The sequence below is a fragment of the Miniopterus schreibersii genome, assembly GCF_964146895.1.
Source record: "Miniopterus schreibersii genome assembly, chromosome: 12".
In the NCBI taxonomy this organism is placed as follows: domain Eukaryota; kingdom Metazoa; phylum Chordata; class Mammalia; order Chiroptera; family Miniopteridae; genus Miniopterus; species Miniopterus schreibersii.
Window position 1 is genome coordinate 3,539,713 of NC_138112.1, and position 20,582 is coordinate 3,560,294.

The following is a 20,582-nucleotide window of genomic DNA, read 5'->3' on the forward strand; positions in this document are numbered from 1 at the left end:
AGCTCATCTCCTTTCTCGCTTAGAGGGCTCCCTTCAAAGCAGGGGTGGGCACATGTGCTACAAAGCATTAGCAGGACACCTGCCCATGACCCTGATGGGGTGGAAGGGTGGAAGGTGAGGGTGTTGCCAGGAGGTGAGGGCGGGGGAGGGGTGAGTGGGAGCTGCCACTTACTGAGGAGGTGAGGGTGGAGGTGGGGCAGTTATGAGGGTGAGGATGAGGGTGGAGGCTGCCACTTACTGTGGGGGTGCAGGTGTAGGTGGGGCAGTCATGAGGGTGAGGGCTGGGGTGGGGGCTGCCACTTACTGAGGACAGCCACGATGACAATGGTTGCCAGGCTCAGCAATGCTGCGATGATGGGGATCCCCACTTTTTTGAAGGTGTCCCTGGGAGTTCGGGGTTTGCGCGGGGGGGTGGCATCTGTGAAGTGGAAGGTAGGGCCTGCGGTCAGACATGAAGACCACCTGCCAAGGCCCACGGTCTCCCACCCTGGCCGTGGTGCTGAGCTGCAGAAGTGCTTTGGGGAGAATTTTGTTAGCATGGGGAGGGGGGTTACTCCTTCAGAATAAGCTCAGCTTCCTCAGCACCTGGTCATCCTGCCTCTTTTCGCTTCCCAGACTTATCCTTTCACAGACCGTGGCCCTCCGCTCACCTTAGGATGTTCTAGGATGTTTCGCCCTGTCCAGTGTGACCTGGCTCAACTGGGGGCACGGCGCATGCATTTCACTATCATCCACTCTGTTCCTCACTTATCTTTCAGTTTAACTAGAAGTTCGAGGAGGGAAGGGGCCTCCGTTGCGGTTTGTGCCCCATTGAGGCTTAATAAATACCCGAGAACAAATGGCTCTCTGATTAAACAAGCAGCACTTCTCTAGAATGGTCCTGGTCTTTAAGGAGATTACAATTTGGGGGAGAGGCAAACAGAAAGACCATTGCCAGTGCCGCCCTGGACACCATCAAAGCACTTAAATGGGCCTCTGTAGGTGGAGATGGGACAGGCAGGCACTGGGCCAGCTGACGGAGGCCTGGGGTGGGGACGCTGAGCTCCTGGTGGGCCGGGATGTGGGGGGGTGAAAGCGTGTTGTGGAGGCAGGACTGGCAGTCGGTGGAGTGTCTTGAAGGCAATGCTAGGGGTTTGGATTTTATCCTGAAGGTGGTGAGGAGCCATGGAGAGCATTGAGCCTCAGAGATTCATGATCAGGTTAGTATTGAGCAAGATGCATCCTTCAGCAGTGAGGAGATGAACGGAAACAAAATTTTGAGTCTGGGGCTCGGGAGACCAGGCAGGAGCCTATCGGTGCTTAAAGGAGAGGTCGTTATCCAAGGAGATGACACATGGGTAAGGTTTTGCAAAGTTAAATTCCCAGGAAGGACCAGAAACAGGCTCTTCTGTGCCAGCCCCCCCCCCCCCCCCCCGGTGGAGAGTGAGCTGGAGAGGCAGTGGGGACTCTTCCAGGGAGACTAGGGCCGGAGTGTGGAACCGTGAGCCTCCCTAGCGCGCAGTAGGTGGGTCTCCTCCTCTTCACCTCCGCATGGCTCGCTCCTCACTTCTTTCAGGTTGTTCTTCAAATGTCACCTTCTTTGTGAGGCCTTCCTTGGCCTCCCTCCCTATTTAAGAGGCAATCTTCCGACATTTCCTATCCCCTGTCCTGTTTCCCCCCCAAAGCCCTTACCACCTCTAACGTACCCTGTATTTCACCTCCTTTGTGTCTTTTCTGTACCCTCCCATCCCTGCCTGACAGGAAGACTTGTGAAGACGGGATTTTTGTCTGCTTTGCTCGCTGCTGAGACCCTGGTGCCCAGAACAGCGCCTGGTCTGCAGCAGGCCCCCAGCGAATATTTGCTGGCTGGATAGGTGAGCTGCCCTTCGCTTGCTCTCCTGAGCCCGCCCGCCTTTCTTACAGGTCGCATTTCACTGCTCGAATCCTGACGGCTGGTTATGTCCGACTCCATCTCTTTCCTCAGCTCTTCAAAACCAGAGTCTGGCACCTGCCCGGACAGTCTGGCACCTGCCTGGCACCTGCTGCCCAGCAGTGCTGGTATCACAGGATCGCTGATAGGGAGGCACAGGGACCTGTGTTCCTCCAGAGGCAAGATTTAAACCTCGGACACAGAGCTCAGGCCCTACGACCCGGGCTGGCGTGGCTGCTGTCAGGACCTGGCATAAAGTAGGTTTTCAACATGTTAGCAGATAGTGCTTTTAAGTTCCAGCCATCAGCATTCAGAACTGTCCTTTTTCCTGTCGCCGTGGACATGGTGACATGCCTGCATTCACTCATGCATGATTATTTATTGAGCACCTGCCTCTGGGGACAAGAGGCTGGCTTGTTTTCTCAGAGGTGAAGGGCTTATTGGGAGCCCCTCGCTGAGCCTCCCGTGTCCAGGGCCTGCGATGTCCCCTCCCTCTGGTGCTCTCAGGGAGAACAGCACTGTGAAGGGAGGGGTTTCCTTAGTTTATTGTCTCTTATTGGTTTAAGTGAATGAACCCACTGAGCTATGAACAGCGTCCCTGCCTGCCACGGATCCTTCCTCCAGCCACGCCTGCCCACTGCTGCTGGACAGAGCTTTCATCTGGTCATTCCCCTGCTCAAGAACCTTCACGGGCTCCCCATGACTTCCAAGTCTGGACCAACTCTCCTCAGGCTTTCAGAGCCAGTGTAACTAGCTAAGTGGGCTTCCCACTGCTAGTCCTGGGCAAGCCCCAGCTCTACACAGACAGTCTCACCCCTGGTTCTTGTATGGCTCTCAGTCTGCTCCTGCTCCTCCTTCCACCGAGACATTCATCGCTTCCTTCTGTTTTCTGACAGTTTACTCCTGTAGGGCTTCTGTCAAAGTCGGCCTGACCCATGACATGTCCTCGATGGCTCAGCACTGATGTCCCCTCCCGAGCACCCTCCACCTCGGGCACTGGTGGCAAAGTGAACTTGTTTTCTGGTCAGCGGCTCTCAGGCTCACTCGGGTGAGGGAGCACATGGACGGCTGATGTGCTTTAGGGACACCACGGTCTATGGATATATGGAATTCCAAAGTATACAACTTGCTGAGGATTACATTATCTATGACATTATTAATTTGCAACCCTTAAATAAATAAGCTGTTGAAAGAAGCAAGATTGGTCATTTCCTTACGGATCATATGAGTTTGTTCCGCTTGCTTGTTTGCTGATCCAGCAGGCTATCAGGAGTGGCTATTATTGGTTTAAGAAAATGGAATGGGAGGGAAAAAAGCCTTAAATTTGGGACCACTTTGCCCATTAACCTATTTTTCTCCTGTAAGTCAGGCAAACACTACCATTTTCTATTCCACCAGTGAAAACACTTGTCCAGCGTGTCCCTTGGCAGCGTGGTCAGAATGTAAACTCCACAAGGACAGGGACTTGGGCTGTCTTATTTATGCCCACGGGCTCTCACGCGGTTGCTGAACGAATGAGAGGGTGAGTAACTGAATGAATGAACTGAAGGATCACTGCTCTTGGACTTTTAGGTTTGTTGGTCCTTTCCCCCCAGAGACCATGCCTCCTACTTCTAGAATGGATCCTGGTTTGTTGAATGATGGGTGGGTGGGTGGGTGGATTCTCCCACAGCATTGAGCACTTGGTGGTGGTAGTGAGGACTACGATCTACCCGGTAACCGATCGAAACTCAGACTCTGAGGTAGACAAAGGACAGCTGGACCTGAGCTTACCAAGGCGGTTCAGGGGTTGATCACTGTCGGGATCCTGTAATTGAAGGAAAAACACTCAGTGAGTTGAAGGCTCACCAGCCAGGGGAGGCTCTTGGTTCTTGTCTGTGTTCCCTTCTCCCTGCTGAACCTAAGGTGGAGGGTCTCTGTGATATCCAAATAATTGGTTCAAAATATAAAATTCAGCTGTACATGTATGTGACCTGGTACAACTAGTTTACTCATTGTATCGAATAGTTGGCCGTCGTAGAAAGGACTGGTCGCTGGCTTGTTGTGTGTGTTGCTGAGTTTCTCGAGATGATTCTGCTCTGCTGTCTGCTTTGTCAGTCATCTGTCCATTTTCACAGAGATAGTTCTACAAACACTTGAACAGTACTCCACAAAGGGCACTCCCGTGGCCAGTAAGTGCCAAAAGGTGCTCAACATCATTACTCATCAAACAAATGCAAATTCAAACCGCAATAAAATATCCCTACGTAGACGCCAGGATGGCTAAAAGTAAAAAGGCTGACAACACCAAGTGTTGGTGAGGGTGTGGAGCAGCTGGAATTCTCATGCATTGTTGGTGGGAGTGTAAATTGGTACAAATACTTTGGAAAATAGTTTGGCTGAAACTACTAAAGCTAAACATGTGACTATTCTATGATTCCATGACTCAGGACTTAGCGCCAAGAGAAACAAGTGCATATATCTAGCAAAAGATCTGTACATGAATGCTTGTGGTAGCTTCATTCAAAACAGCTAAAAGTTGGAAAAACTCAAACATCAGTCCCTGGCGGAGCAGATAAGTAATTGTGGTATATTCACATAACGAAATAACTGAGCAATGGACAAGACCAAACTAATGCTAAATGCAATGACACCTGGATGAGTCTCAGACTTAATAATGAAGGAAAGAAACTAGACACGAAAGAGCATTCCCTGTGTGATTTCACTTTTATACAGTTTAAAAGGCAAAGTTAATATAAGGTGATCGAATTCAGAATAGTGGTCACCACTGGGGAGGTAGGAAGGTTACTGGAAGGAGCGTGATGGAGCCTTCTATAAAGTCGGAAACCCTCCAGATCTTGATCTCAGTGTTGGCTGCATAGGGTTATATATGTAAATTCCACTGAGTGGTAGGCTTCAGATCTGAATCCTTTACTGGATGTATGTTACTCATAAAACAAGCAGACAAACAGGAGCATAGAACCCCCAAAGCACAGTGCGTGTCTGTGAGGGTGGTCCTAGGTTACCCTCGGCACACGCACACACAAACACATGCAAGGCTCTGTGCTTCTACGTAGTCACACAGGGTTGCACACAGGAAGGAGCCGCGCAGAGTACATGCACCCCCTTTCTGCAAGGCAAAAGTGAGGGCAGAGGGTGTGCCAATGCTCATGCTCTCTGAAGCCCTTCCTTGCTCTTGTGCCTTCCAGAAATCCCTCTTCTCTTCCTTCCCTTCCCGATCTGGCCCAGGACCTGGACTCCCAGGCTGGGGACAGCAGGTCTGCCCAAGCTCTCAGTCTCTACCCAGGGACCTGTCTGCTGTTGTGCTGAGGCTCTGACTGCTCTAGTGGTGGGTGGAGAAACTGCAGGACTCTAGACATTTCTGGCTGGGAATTTCTCCAGTCCCATTTGGGAAGGAGAGTGTGTCTTCCAGCCCTGGGTGGTTGCCCTGGATTAGATAGGAGGGTCCCTGGATGGTGCCTGCTCCCTTGGCTGAGCATGGCAGACACAGTCATTGGAAGAAGGAGCTCTTTCTTTCAAAACTCTGCAGCCTGCTGGAGGGACATGCCTGGCTTTGCCCTCTGGAGATACCAGGCCATGGGCGGCTGGGTATGCAGCAGAGACAGCCAGGCTCTCGAGTCTGCAGGGGCTGAGCTGTAACACAGGCTCTGCCTCCTATTAACTGTGAGCCTTCAGGGAAGATATTTAACCTCTCTGAGCCCTAGGTTTACCCTCCGTAAAGTGGGGAAAATACACCTACTTCCGAGTGCTGCTGTGAGGATGAAATGGGACACCGGGGACAGTGCCTGGCTCAGCACCAGGCCTCGCTCTGCGCCCATTAGCCTGTGCTCCCACGGCATCCCTGCAGGACCCCATGACATCCCTCCCCCAGGGCTCCCTGTTTCTTATTGCCTGTGCCCTCAGTGTTTTGCACTGGCTTGTCCTGAGTAAAGGCCCGATGAATGACTGCTGGGTGGAACTGAACCCTGGCCATTTCCCCCAACCGTCACCAGGTCCTGGGCGGGGGTGCTTCCACAATGAAGACGAGAAGGAATCGGGCCACTCTGCCTTGCTATGGCCACAGAGCCAGGTGGTGATAATGCCAGCGGTAATCTACACACGAGTGGCTCATAACAGTCTACAAAGTCCTTCGTCTGAGTCCAAGTTAAGGGCGAAGAGGATTGACACCAATTGTCTCATAACCGGTTTGTGTAGCACTAATTAATTATTAAGTTAAGCAAATATTTGTTGAGTGTCTGTGTTGTATCGGGCACTGTGCTAGGAGCTGTGGATTCAAAGACAAATGAGAAATAATTGCAGCAGGATGGGAGAGGTGCCCAAACAAGACCGGTGAGGCCCCGCTCCCCCTCAGGCGAGGCAGGGACTGGGGGTGGCGGGGGGAAGCAGGGGAGGCCAGGCCACGAGCAGACAAGCAGGAAAATCAGAGGCCCCGGGCGCCCAACCCCAGGAGCCAAGCAGGCCTCGGGAGACAGGGCTGCACAGAGAGCTAGAGGGGGAGGTCTGGGGCGGGACCGGGGTGGCTGGGGGCCCCTGGCTGGGCCTGAATGACACGGCGTAGCCAGGCTGGCAGAACTGAGACCTGCGGGCTGGAGTGAGGTGAGGATAAGAGGAGGGAGAAAGGGGCGGTGGTGGAAAGATCCAGCATGTGGACAGATAAGGGCAACAGGCCTCGCCAGTGGATCGGACGCTCGTGGGCCTTCGTGAGCAGGAAAGAGATGCTGAAGGACAGGAGGGGCAGGCTGGAGGGGCACCATTTAGTGGCCCTTCCCCTGTCAATTGGTTCTTTCGCTCTCCCTGCGAATGTGCGCCTGCATTCGCTGAAGCAGGCAGGGCAAGTCCCTCTCGCTTATTATTAATTCAACGAACACTGACTTTATGCCTCTGATGGACCCGGAAAGCGCTAGGAGCTCAGATGCAGAGAGAACAAGTGATGCTTACACTCCGCATGTTCCTGATCTTTGAACTGAAGGACCTCACTCTCCCGTGACTTACATTTCAGTTGCTCTCCACTGAATAGTGGTTATGTAGAAAAATGTCACACCTTTTTGAGAACAAGAGAGAGAGAGAGGAAATAATAAGCTAAATAAAACCTGCAGGCTAGAATTAAAGGGACCGTGGCTATCGTGGTAGTGACTGCGTCTGGGGGTCTGCCACGGTGCCCGGCACATAGTGGGTACTTAACAAATGTTTGTTGAATGAAAGAATTAAGGAAAACATCTCAGTTTCAGGACTCAGTCCCAGGCCAGCCTTGAAGACACTGACTGTGGTATATTCAACCAACGGAATATTTCGCTGTAGTCAAAACAAATAGAGTATGAAGCCACCAAGTAATACAGACTGCGCTAGTAATGCAACATCAGAGGAGAAGGTGAGTTCCAAAAGATCCCATAAAACACAGTCTCTTTTTCGTAAAGAAGCAGGAAATGATGCCGAGTTTGGCAGGACTTTCTAGCACAGCCCCTGGCCTACCAAAGACAAGCAATCAAAGCCTGTCGAATTATTAGACAAAAGGGACTTGCCCACCTACCTCAGCAGAAGGATCTGATGATTAGATGTAGTTATTAAGTCAAAGCTTTTGTTTTGGGCGGTGGGTTTATGGAGGCTTATTACATGGTTAAAACCATCTAACTAGCTGGTGAGCTCAGGAGGGCCCTGCATGAACCAATAGTGGAAAAACCAAGGATTGTGACTTACTCAGGGCTGCGCACCTGAGGGTCAAAGAGAAGACAGAGCAGCCCGGCCAGCATGCTGAGGGTCGGAGGAGCCACCCTCCTGCCTCCCTCTGCCCGCCCAGGGCCTCTGTTTTGTGGCCGCTCTTTGGCTTTTCCTGAAGCTTCTGGCAAACATTTCTGACCCGAGGTCAGAGAGGATGGGTTGGTCTGTTTCTGGGAAGAGGAGCTGCCGAAGGGTCATGGGTGTCGGGGATGTGGGCAGGGAAATGTGGGTACACTTTAGGCCTCTGAGCACAGCCGGGGAACATCAGTGTTTGTGACTTTCCTGAGCAGGACACAGATGGAGACGCAGAGCACCTGCATGGCCTCTCGGCCCAGAATCAACCCTGAGCTGGGGGGAGGAGAAAAGGGGGCAAGACCTAGGGACCTGGCCGGACCCCAGCTCTGTGGTGAGTCCCTGCCCAAGTCACAGGATGCAAAGCTGAAAGGGTCTCTGGGCACCATCCCAGGAAATGCCTTGCCCTGGAGGTGATAGAGAGACGGGGGCTGAGAGACCACCAGAGACCAACTGTGTTGCCTTCTGCTTTGCTGCAGGCATCTGTTTATCCCCAACTTGACTCAGCCCCTGGCCACACCTGCCATGGCCAGGCCCAGCCCGGACCACAGGAAGGCACCAGCCTTTTGTTTTGTGCTGGGCTGCTGGCTGGGTCAGGCCTGTTTGCTCTGTCAACTCAGCCTGCCGTGAAGCCCTGACTCACGGATCCAGTGCAAACAGTGTTTGACATAGGGCTCATCTGGGAAGGAAGCTCTTTCGGTCTGGAATGCCCCGGCCCCCAGAGCCCAGGAGGGCCCACAGGGGTTAGGATGCCTGGAGAACACCTGCCGATTGCCTGATCAGCTCAGAGGATCAGCTTTCCCTACTTCTCAGCTGGTTTACTGGTGGCAGAAGGACATAAATCCAAGACCCGAATGTGGAGGCGGAACAGTCAGTTACTGCAGCTGGGTATTATTAGATAGTTTGCAGTATCATTCGCAAATGCTATCACAGGTAATTCTCAGGACAACCTGAGAAATTATCCCCAATTCGCAGACCAGAAAACCAAGGCTCATGTAGATTAAGTGGCTCCTATGGCCTCAGAGCAGGTAATGGAGCCAGCTCCTGGCCAGGCTTTGGACCCAGTGGACTGTTGTTTTTACCTCCCCACAGTCTCAGGACCCTCTTGGGTAAGTGTCACTAGCCAGTGCTGGGTCTTTTGATCCTTTACTCCCCTGCAATGAAGTCTAGTTGCATATAATTGGCATGCCACCAACACGCAGTGATTACACCAGGTTCTCCCCGGCCCTTCCTCAGCCTGAGGGCAAGCCCACCTCTGCCTGGTTTCTGCTCTGCTGAGTCATTTGAGGACCGGGCCAGAGGACGGCTCTCCCCGAGCAGAGCATATTGGGAAAGGGCCTACTGCAGTGCTTGGCACCAGGGAGGGTCTTCACTGATGCCAGCCCCTCCTTTCCCTCTTCCGTTAGGTTCGCAGCTTTCTCACCCGCTTCTTCTGCCTTTTCTTACCAATTACCCTCAGCCTCTGGTGTTTTAGTTTCCAAAGAAACTCCTGCTGGGCTTAGCTCGGCTCCTATCTTCCAGTTCAGAGATGATGAATCCAGGCACAGAAATGGGGGTGGGGTTCTGATTTTAAAAAGGGGCGTGAGGATTAAGTGTGCTGCAGAGAAGCCACAAAGACCCAGCCTGGGGAGTGTGATTTCTCATCTTGCCTGTCTTCTGACTTGCTATGTGGCCTTGGGCACGGCCCTCAACCTCTCTGAACTTCAAGTTCCCTTAGGGTAATTGGGAACTCCTTTCAGAGTTGGTGGGGCAGGTAAAAGGGTTTAAAACCACACAATGAAGTGAGTGTGCACCGCTGGGTTAATGACAAGATGGAGAAGAGGCGGCTCATGGGGCCGAAGGAACAGTAAGCCAGGCCAGCTCCTTCCTCTGCTGCTCTTGCCAGCAGCCGGTCCCTGGGGCCAGGGTTCTCTGTTCCTCTCTGTAATGCTGACTCTGCGTTCCTTGTTCTGGAATGAAGGTGGTAGGGGTAGAGCTGAGAAGGCAGAGAAGCAGGGGCACATATAAGGGGCTCTCTGGCCCTGGTTCGTCTGTGGCGGATCCAGGCTCCCTTGTCTCCCAGGGAAAACCTAGAGCCAGGGATGCTGATGTTGCTAGGTGATGAAATAAACAGGTCCTCTGTGGCCCTGGCAGGTGGCATCTAGGTTGCTGAGGCCAGTGACACAGCCGGGGGGAAACCCAGGGGAGAGTGCTGGGTAAGCCAGGAGACCCAGAGGCTGCTCACAGTCGGCTCACAGAGTAGACCTCCGCTGGCCACCTCTGGCTCAGGTGTTCAGGGGGCTGTCCTGAGGGGGCCTCACACTGCTCTCTGACCCCTGTACCTGCACCCTACCCCCAGCCTGACCGCAGGTGCTGTGTCCTCTCCACCTGCAGCTTGGATAGGGCCGTTCGATACCTTTGGCAGGCTGGAGCAAGAACCTCTCTCTTGAGTGCCTCGGCCATGACAGGTAAGGTGAGGAGAGGGGACGTGGGCGCTGGGTGATCATGAGTTGGGAGAGGAGGGTTTCCGGAGAGGAGCCCGGCTCTGATGCAGCGGCACCCGGATTGCAAGGATCTTCCGAACGGTTTCCCTGTCTCTAGACAGCTCCCCTGTCCGCCTCTGCCGTGCGCAGGTGGGCATCCGAGCCCTCTCGAAGGATTCGGGCAACGTCTCGCTGCTCTGCCTGGTGCTCAGGTGTCCCAGTGCACACTTTCCTGAGGGACTAACCTCAGCCTCGGCCGCTACATTAGAAACCATTTTGCCTGGCTCTAACCACACTGGTGCTGACCTGTGGGCAATTTGAGCTGAGTACCTTGGCCCCCATCCCAGCACATAATGGCTCTGGGGCAGGGCCTGGGGCAGACGGGGTGCTAGGCATCCTGCTATTACCCTGCTGCCAGCCTGCTGCCAGCTGCCTTCGTTCTAGAACCGGCCTTTGTGTGCCAGCCCAGCGCTCGACTCCGGGGAGGGCCAAGAGAGAGGGTGAAGGGGTAACTACGCTGATACACAAACGGAGAAACTGAGGCATGGGGCCATTATGCTGTTACCAAGTCACATGCCAAGACAGCAGGGAGGGCAGGAGTGAGGCACTGAGATGAAGGGACTCCTAGGGGCTGCGTTTAGGAAGGGTGGATGGGTCCTAAAGCCTGGAGGTTCTCTGCACTGCAGCTGACCCGAGCTGCCATCCCTGACATAGTTTGATATTTGTGGAAGAATCCCACACATTTACACAGCCCTTGAAAAACCCCACTCCCTTTTACTTGTCCGTAATTGTCCTCTGAACTCTGAGGAGGAGGGGATTGGTGGGAGGGAAGAGGGACTTGGGTGTTATGAAGACTGACTACTCTTTACCTGCTGAGCCACCTTGGGCAAGTCCCTAACCCCTCCTGGGCCCGTTTCTGCCTTCGTAAGTGGGTACGGTAGAACTGCCTGACCTTGCTGGAGAGGGGGGAGGTCCCCTGGGTGCTGCACCTGCTGATTACCAGAGGCCTTTGCAAGCCCACAGGAACTTGTTTGGTCTTTTCCTGTTTTTACAGATGGGCTCCTGTTCCCTCTCCGTTGGCCTTTGGGGTTTGAGGGGTCTTGGCTGTGCCCGAGCTCTGAGTCAGGAGCACTGGCCTGAATCAGCTGTGTCCCTTGCAAGCCATGTGTTTCCTCATCTGTAAAATGACCTGCTTCAGAGGGTGGTTGGCGAAGGTTAGCTGAGATGATGCACGTGGTGCGCCTGGCTCGGTGCTTGACATGTGGAGGGTTAGTACGTGAAAAGCAGTCCCCTCAGCTGCAATTTCCCTGGAGGCTTGGGGAGCAGAACTCCACACCGCGCCGGAGGGTGTGCTGGGTGGTGTGCAGGGCAGGACTGAGCCCCCTATGCCCAGAGTGCCAGCCTGGGGTGGGGGTGGCGGCTGCAGCAGAGCTGCCCTCTCCTGGCGAAGGCCTGCCGGGCCCATCTGTGCGCCGAGCCCACATCCTCCGGCAGCGCTGCCTGGCTCCGGTGGCTGCCCTGGCCTCTTGGCAGTTGCATTAAAGCTCCTTCAGCTCTCTTTCCACTCGCATGCTCCAGGAGCGCTTTGTGAAGGTTTCCTCGCGGGGCTGCTGTTTGCCAGGGGAGGCTGTTTCACAGAGGAGGGAGCACGGGCCTCAGGCAAATGATTTAACCACTGGAAGCTCCAATTTCATGAGAGAGACAGATTCAAGACGTCTTCCTCGTGGTGACACCAGTGTGCTCACTGAGATCGCAGCACATTCCCGGGTGCACAGTAAGAGTCTGGTAACTGTCAGTGATCATAATGAAATGAAAAGTAGTGACACTTGCCCTGGCTGGTGGCTCAGTTGGTTGGAGCTTTGTTCTGTGCACCAAAAGGTTGTGAGTTCAATTCCCGGTCAGGCATATTGGTTGGAGGCAACCGATCCGTGTTTTTCTTTCACATCGATGTTTCTTTCTCTCCCTCCCTCTCTCTCTCTCTCTCCCTCTCAAAAAGTCAATTAAAACAATATCCTCGGGTGAGGATTAAAATAATAATAATAATAAAATACTTTATTCCACCAGGCACTGCTCTGGGGCTGAGTATAAAGCAGTGAACAAAGGCGGCAAAAGCTTTGTGCCCTTGGAGCATATATCCTATTATTTTTATTAATAATTAATAGCAACATTAGTACAGAATCTAGCAAGTGCTTGACATAGTAGATACTCAAAAACTCATGAATTATGAATGGCAAAGAGCCTAATGGGCGCCTCATTGTACATAATGGGGCTGAAGGAGTGGTAGCTATTTTCATGGTTGCGCTGGGCCACGGGGCAAGATTTCAGGCAGGGGAGCGAGGGACTGGGGTGCTCTGGGGAGAGCGACCTGAAATAATGTCACGTGTGACCTCTTTGTGGACAAAGGGTGGATGATGCAGCCAGAGGAGTGAAGACCTGCATCGGCACAAGTGTGGTCCCTTAGAGTGAGAAGGGCCATCTCAAGGAGGCCAAGACGATGCTGGGGTTAGGGGGAGTATCGAGGGCTGCTTTCCCGTGGCATGGGGAGATTATTTTAAGCAACAGAAGGTGTGTGAGTAGGAGGATGGCGAAGGGGATGTCCACAGACAAAAGCAAGGCCAGATACGGGCTCCACAGCACCCCGGGGTGGGGTGGGGCCTCCCACTGCAGTGGGAGGGAGGCGGGCGGTCGTAGGTGGGGATCACAGTCCTTTGAAATGCTGTAGCTCTGTTTTTTTCCATTTTCCATATATTGGCTCTGCAATCAAGGCCTGTGGGCAAAGGGCTCTGAGGCTGAAACAGGTTTGGGGAAACCGCTTGTCCAGAAGGCCTCGAAGGTCCCTCCTTGGGGCCTGTGACTCGGAGGGCCTCGCTGGAACCTCTGCGGCACCTGCCCAGAGAGATACTAGGTTTAGGCCTGGTTTACTTACGAGTTTCTCTCTGGAAATCAGTTTTCTACCCTTAACGAGCTCTCGGTACCTTGATGATTTATTTTCCTAAGAAGCATGGGTGTGAAACTTTTTTTAATCTCTCTTCTTGACACTCTAAGTCAACTATGGCTTCTTTGTCCATGAGTTTCTTCCTGCTTAGTGGCCTTTGGCAGGTCAGGAAGGGACGCAGTCTCCTTGCAGAGCAACATTGTCTTCCCTCCACGGCCCGTCCGCTGACGCAGTCTTGACTCAAGGCGTGCTTCAGCACCAATCCAGCAGCCTCTGGGGAGGAAGTGGGGCCCCTGCTGTTGTAGTTTCTGTCTCTATCTCAAGTTCCGGTTCTAGCCTCAAGCTCAGGCCTCAGCTGCACACCTCGGAGAAGGGTGGCTAACGAAGAAGCAGGTCCCCGAGCTCGCAGTCCAGCCCCGGCTCTTGGCTGAGTGACCCTTTCCAAGTCACGTAAGCTCTGCGAGCCCCCTTTCCTCATCTGAGCACCGAGGACCACAAGGTCTCAGAGTTGGTGTGATTCTGGGTGATTCCAGATGTGAACGTACTTCCCAAGCCCAAAATGTTGCCCTTGCTGCTCGGGGCGGGGCTGAGCTGCTGCGGCTGTCCTCATCGGCTCTTTAGGACACAGCGACTTCTACTTACCCATCTCTGGGGATGGGAGATGAGATCATTCATCTCAGTCCCCAGTGTCAGGGTGGGAATGGCGTGCAGGTGGCGTGGGGTGACCTCAGCTACATTGCCGCTCCCTTCTGGGGTCTGGGTGAACTAGTCCCTGCTGTGCCTGGGGCGGGCACCTGCCTCTGTCCGTCTGTGGATTATATGGAACTGATGGCTTCGATTTTGTGTGTTCTCTGAATCTCCTAGTGTCTTGTCAGCATGTAGCACATAGTATATGCTCAGGGAACACGCGCTGAATGAATGAGTGAATGAATGAATGCACATTATAATGGAAGAAACTGAATCAGGGGAAATGCCTAAAGCATGTGGGCTCGGCCACCCCAGCAGCAGAACCCAGCCCTACCTACGTGCAGGACATTTCCTGACAAAAGACTTTGCTGCCACGCAGTCAGTGCCCACCCTAGGACGTCGCTGTCTCTGGTTGCGTGTGGGTTATGCCAGGAAGTGAGAAGCTGCTCTGGGGGACCGGCTGGGGAGAACGGTTGGGGATTGAGTCTTGTTTACACACTTCGCTGCAATCATGGTAGTTGGAGTTGCAGGCTCTGAGGTGCATTGGGCAGGCTCAGGGGCATTGCCACTTGGGCTCTGCTCACATTCTCTCTCTTCCCTGTCACTGGGGTTTCTGGGCGGGCTCAGGCCTGTCCCTTCCTCACCCCAGTCCTCTTTGGGATGAAAACACCTAGGTAATACTTCTGGTAGAACCTGGCACTCTTTCCTGTCAGACTTGGCTAATCTTTTCAGTGTCAGATAAATCAGACACTGATTATAGTGTCTTAGTCACTTGTTTGTCATTCACTCACAAAAATTTATCAGTTGCCTATTCTGTGCTAGATTTGGGGCTAAAAGATAGAAAAGACATAGACCCTGTCCCCAAGAAAGTCATAGTCTGGTGGCAGTGGAAGACATTTTAGGTTTTGGGGAATCTGCTGTTTTGGACAGTCATTGCTTGGGAATTTGAGGTGTTTTACGGAAGCAGAGGGTTTCATGCGAGAAGGGGGAAGGCTGAAGGGGCACAGCCGTCTGGCAAACCTGAGGGGCCTGTGTCTGCCTCCTGCTGTCCTGGGCTGGCTCTGGGCTTTGGGAAGTTTGTCCAGAGCTCCTGAGCCTTGTTTTTGGCCTCTTTTTCCTATTTTGCCCCTCTGCCCTGGACTAGTTTCTCTTCATTTCCCACACTCAGATGCCCAGATTCCCTTAGGCTTTGTCATGGGACAGGCTAGGGAGTGAGAGCCATCTGGCGCAGGTGACCTCTGGCTTTCTCAGCGGCACAGGGGAAGGCACAAGGGGGAGAGAGGCCTGGGCGTGGGGAGCCTGGCTGCTAAACCACTTCTCCATGGCAGTAGCCAGACACAGAGCTGACCCCAAAGGCAGGAGAGGGGAGCCGTTAGAGATGGAAGAGGCCTGGGGGTAGTGCTGCCACCTGAAATGGCCCTTCTCCCACCCTCCCAGCGCCTAGGCAGCCCTGGCCTCCTCTGCCCTCCGGCAATTCTCCCAGTGCCCCGAGCTTGTCTGTTGTTAGTGAAACATGAGTTTATGTGATTGTTTGATAGCAGCTAGCTGGGAGTGGGGAACACTCCCACCCCTCTAGACTCAGGGAGCGCTGCGGGAGCAGGACCATGTCTGCTTCTCTCACCAGCAAGGTGCGCAGCACCAAGGGACAGTGCTGTTTGGTGGAATGAATGAGCAGAGCTGGACACCTGCTGCCCTGCCCGGCGGGAAGGGTGGCCTGCGCCAAGTTCTGGAGGAGACCCAAACACCAGGCCCTGGCAACTGCTGGGGCCTTTCCTTGGCCCGGCCCTGCCGAACCCAGGGCCTGGCCAAGACCCCGAACCTGAGCTCGATGTGGGGCCTGCATGGCCCGGACCTCGGCAGGGCCCTCCCTACTCCCGGGCCAGGTGCTCTAGACAGAGCACCGCCTGCTTGTTCCCACCGCCACCCTTCCTTGCTGTCCACATGCAGTTCCCTCTCCTGGAGTGCCTGTCGCACCCTCTCTCCTGGAGAGAGCCTGTGCACTTTCCAAGGTCCAGAGAAAGTAATTTCTCTTCTGGGATGGCTCCCTGACCACCCTAGAGGGAACTTACTGACTTCCCTGTCCAGGTACCTTCCTTGTGCCACCTGTGGGTCTAGACCTGCCACACTCTCCTAGCATCCTTTGGTAAGGAGTTGTCCTGCCTCTGGATTCCGAGCACCTCCAGGGCAAAACCTATTCTTCCGCCCTCCCCCGTCCCCAGCCCTCTGGAGGTAGTCACTAGCAGGGAGTGATTAACGGGATTGGAAGGATGAAGTTACTTTGGGGGTCATAGCGGCATCAAGCCCCCACCCTGCCCCATCCCCACCCAGGGGGTGAGAGGTCCTGGGGGACAGGTGGGGCCTACCCTTCCTTTGCTTATGTTGCCCTCTTGGGCCTTTTTACTGCCCAGCCCTTGGTCTGCTGCCTAAGAGCCCAGATGGCACCACTAGGCCGGAGTGGGCTCCAGGACCCTGCCTTCTTCTGAGGTGGGCACTGCCCACGCTCCCAGGCCCCCCGCTGCAGCGGGCTAGCCTACTTACCCGCCATGTCCCTAAGTCCCAGCTCAGCCCAGCAGGCCCCTTGGCCTGTACCAGCTGGCGAGGCAGGGAGGAGAGGGGGGTCCCTGCTCCCTGCAGTGCAGCCGAAGGGTTGGACGTGGCCTCAGGCATCCAGCTCTCTACTCTGGTGGCTTGAGCCGAGGCCTCCCGGCAATGCTGAGTCCAGACCAGGATGGCTCAGCATCACACACACACACACACACACACACACACACACACACACACACACACCAGGATGGCTAGTCATAGGGTCTTGCTTTCCTGCCTGGGCTCAGCTGAAGCCTAGGTCTCATTTCCCTTGGGGACAGAGACTGTGCTCAGGCCTCTGCGCAGGGCCTTTGCAGTTCCTGCTCTCACTGGGCACACCCAGAGTAGACTCAAGGGAGAGCTGTTGTTAAGAAACAGCAACCTTGCAGGACTGACTCTGTCCTGGGAGGGGCCCGTGGGTGTGGGAGGCAGGGAGGAGGGGGTATAATGTCTGGGCCTGGGCATGAGCTGTCCCATCTTTTCCCAGTGCTGGGAGCTATGCTCGTCCGGGCCTCATTAGAGCAAAATGACAGGTAATTAGGCACAGGTGGTTTCAGGCCTAGGGGCCGCCTTGCCTTTGGGCCCAGGCCTGACCCCTCTGCCACAGTGTGCCGCCTGCTGCCCTCCCTCATAGAGCTGAGCCGCTGCTTCCCTGGATGGCGAAGGCCAGGGTTAGCCATGCCACCCGCCCCTCATCCATTTCCTGAAGAGTTTCTCTTCAACCACAGTCCATACCCTTGCACAGGCCTCCGTGGTTCACAGAGCCTAGTCACACGCACTGTTAGCCCACTCGGTCCTTCCGTTAACCCGTGTGCACATGGGGTGGGTAATATTTCTATTTTTACAGGGAGAAAATGAGTCTCAGAAAGAGTCAAGTCTCAAGACCAGTAAGCTTACAAGGGAGCCGGCCATTTGACCTTTTGATTCTATAGTTAGTGCTCTAGTTATTTGCCCCAGGAACGACCCCTCCTATATTGCCCCCCTAAGAGGCACCCCAGCTTTCCTCAGCACAGCTCACAGCCGGTGGGCTGGGCTGCTTCCTCTTCTCTCCTGGGAGCCCCAGTGGGGGCATGGCTGGGCTTCTGGGAGCTTCCTTGGATGAGGGCATGGGCAGCTGGTGCTCCTTGGTGGACCGCAGGGTGGAGCAGGCAAGGCCTCCCCTCTCTGACCCTCTGCCACCCAGCACTGGGACTAGAGCATCGCCAGACTTTCCAGGGTAGCCCTGTGGGCAGGGCTGGGGCCAAGAGTCATTTGAGGGGCCCCAGTAAGTCACCTCTTTCCCCTTGGACAGAATGCTTCCCTTCCTGTCCCTCTGCCCCCCCCCCCCCCCGCCCATTTTCATGTTGGTTCTTGGGCAACTGGCCCATCTTGGCCAGCGATTGGAGAAGGCAGATCCCTGGGTCCCCCTGAGACCCACCATTTAGCCTCTCCCCTTCGTGTCCTCAGCTGTCTGGGACTCTTTCTCTTTGCTTCAAGGCAGCGAAGCTGCTCAAGTATTCGGAGGAGGAGAGAGGGCAGGGCCAAAGCAGACCAAAGAGGAGATCTCCACAGACACCCTAGATTTGAGGCAGCTCTCCACTGTTTTCTTTAATCAGGAAAGGAGTCAGTTTCTCCAGGGAGGTGGCAAAGGCCCCTGTGGTGCCAAAACAGCCCCTCGCTCTTGGAAAAGTGCCAGCCTCCAGCCAACAGACCAGGAGGCACCGGGCAAGAGAGGGGACAGGGTTTAGGAGGAGACAGTCAGAAAGGTAGCCTCAGTCGAGGTGCTGGTGCAAGGGTGTGGACAGGGAGGGAGAGAGCAGGGTAGGTGGGCAGGAGACAGCTGGAGTGTGGGAACAATGCAGGTGTGACCGCTCTTTAACCTGAAGGGTGTTACAAAATTCTCAGCTGATGACCTCCCGGCTGCCTGAAAGACTCTTTATAGAGACACCCCCCACCCCTACTGCCAGTCTTCCGAGCTGGGGCCCCCACACTCACCATGCTGGCTCTGAGATCTTGATTGCTTTATGGCCTGGGGCTGAATCCCGAATAGGCGGAGGGCCTCCCGGCTGGGCCCGGCCGGCCCGCAGGTCAGAGGCCCCCAGCGGCCTTGGCTGGAGGAGGCCTAGGTGCGGAGCGGGCCCGGGGCCCTGGGGCCCAGCATCCCTTTCTCTGCAGGGCGCTGCCGCCTCTCACCGCTGTTCTGCGGGAGTGATTTGGGGACTGTGGGGCAGGTCGACGAAAACAGTCCTTGGGGTGAAGTTGCCAAACTGGAAAGATTGTGTGCCTTGTAACCTGACACCTGTCTTAGGGGCTGGAACAACACCTGGAGTCATTCAGGGCCCTTTGCCTCAGAACAGGTGACACACCTAGATGGCGCAAAAGCCTTCCCGCCTGAGCGACTTCCACCCAGCCGGGTGCTGGCTGCCGCGTGCTAGAGGCGCTCTCTCTGCTGGTTGCGTGGGTTCTCACGCGGGTGGGTGCTCTTGTTTGGGGTTGTCATAAGTTGGAGGAGTTTGGGGGGTAGGATGACAAAACTTACTGCTCAGTGGAACTGGGTTGTTCCCATCTCCTAAAATGAGGAAAACCTGGCCCCGGGTGCGAAGCTGTCCTGCTCAGGGCTTCACAGGGTGCGCCCCAGGGTCCCACCGAGACGTCTCCCCGCCTCACCAGCTACTTAACATCGTCAGTATCTCCGCCGCTGCCAGGCTCGCACCCAGGTCTCCCTCCGCGCAGGGTCCCTTCTGATCCGCATCCCGCTGCCTCCTGGGCCCTGAGCGGCCCTGTCAGGGAATGCACAGGCAAGACCGTGAGCCGCAGAACTGTGCAGCTGGAGGCACCTGTTCCTTTTGTGGTGAGGACACCAAATTCTAGAGAGCAAAGCCAAGTCTCCAAGATCACACAGAAAATTAGTGTCAGATTCGGAACAAATCCAGATTTTCCCCATTTCTCGACCTTGACCCTCCCTGGAGGTCAGCCAGGTTAGACTTGAGTGTTGGCTCTTCCATTAAAAATGCACTTCTTGCCGGGCCGGGCGTGGCTCAGTGGTTGAGCATCGACCTAGGATCCAGGCGATCCGGGTTCGATTCCTGGTCAGGGCACACGCCTGGGTTGCGGGCTCGATCCCCAGTCGGGGGCGTGCAAGGGGCGGCCGATCAGTGGCTCATCATTGGTGTTTCTATCTCTCTATCCCTCTCCTTTCCTCTCTCTGAAATCAATAAAGATATATATTTTTTAAAAATGCGCTTCTATGTGCCATCTCTTTAATTTTTATACCCCTATGAGGAATATTTTGTTCCCACTTGACAGCTGAGGAGATCATAGCTTGGGGCTCATGAAGTGACTGCCCCCATAGCACACTGATTTTTGGCAGACTTGAGGTTTGTACCTGGCTCTCTGACAACTACCAGCCATGTGAAGAGGCTGAGCATAGCACAAGTGTCTGAAAGGCCCGCATGGTCTGGGAGACATTGCCCATGGAAGACCCTGGTGACATCTGAGCAGAAGAAATATCAGGTCGATTTATGTGACTGTCAGCCAGATCCCAGCTGCTCAGTGTGGGGCGGCCTTGGACTTGCCACTTAGCACAGAGACTGAGGTTGGTCTGGAGGCTCTCTTAAGCCACCATGGCCCCAACATCCCCACTCTGGGCGGCAGCCTTTAGAATTGAGAGTCCCAGGCAGAGTCAAGTGCCTATGACCTCAGAACAGGTGACTTCAAGGGACAGGCTTCAAAGACCCAGGCAAGCACCTCCCTTTTAAGGAGAACCCAGCGGTGGGACAGTGAGGGGCTAGGGGGCCACCCTGGAACAGGCCTTCCCTAGCCTTGGTTCCTTATGTGCCAGGCTAAACGTCTGGCCCCGAGTTTGCATCCACTTGCTTGGCACTCAGGTGATGAACCAGGAAAGAGGTAGCTGCCTGGGCAAGAAGGCTGCTGGGCGTGGCTGGTTGAAGGAAGATTACTCAGCTGCCTGGCTCCAGGCCAGGCCCAGCGCCCGGGGGTCTGGGAGCCTGATAAGAGGCCTGGGTAGGACGCGGACGGGGCCACTGTGGTGGAGAAGGAGCTGCAAGGTCTATAGGCAGAGGCAAGAGGCCTGGCAAGGGCAGAAGCCTCCCTCTTCCCTGGGCCAGGTGGGGCTGGACCCCCATGCCTCAGCTCCCCCTCGGCCACCTCCTGTCCTGCCCTGAGCGCTCTTCCTCTTTTCCTCCCGTCTCTTTAGATTCCCTTCCAGTTTTATTCTCCT

At 54.8% G+C, this 20,582-nt stretch overlaps 1 protein-coding gene across 1 annotated transcript in view; it reads right to left on the bottom strand.

Moving 5' to 3' along the window:
* Positions 1-18,556, bottom strand: part of TMPRSS4 (transmembrane serine protease 4) — a 34,872-nt gene extending 16,316 nt beyond the window's left edge. Inside the window, exons 1-3 of the mRNA XM_081153214.1 lie at positions 18,338-18,556; positions 3,683-3,716; positions 305-418 (exon numbers count right to left, since the gene is read on the bottom strand). Coding sequence (XP_081009340.1) covers positions 305-418; positions 3,683-3,716; positions 18,338-18,340 — 151 coding nt within the window. The 5' untranslated portion in view covers positions 18,341-18,556. The remainder of the gene's footprint in view (positions 1-304; positions 419-3,682; positions 3,717-18,337) is intronic.
* Positions 18,557-20,582: the final 2,026 nt, after the last annotated feature.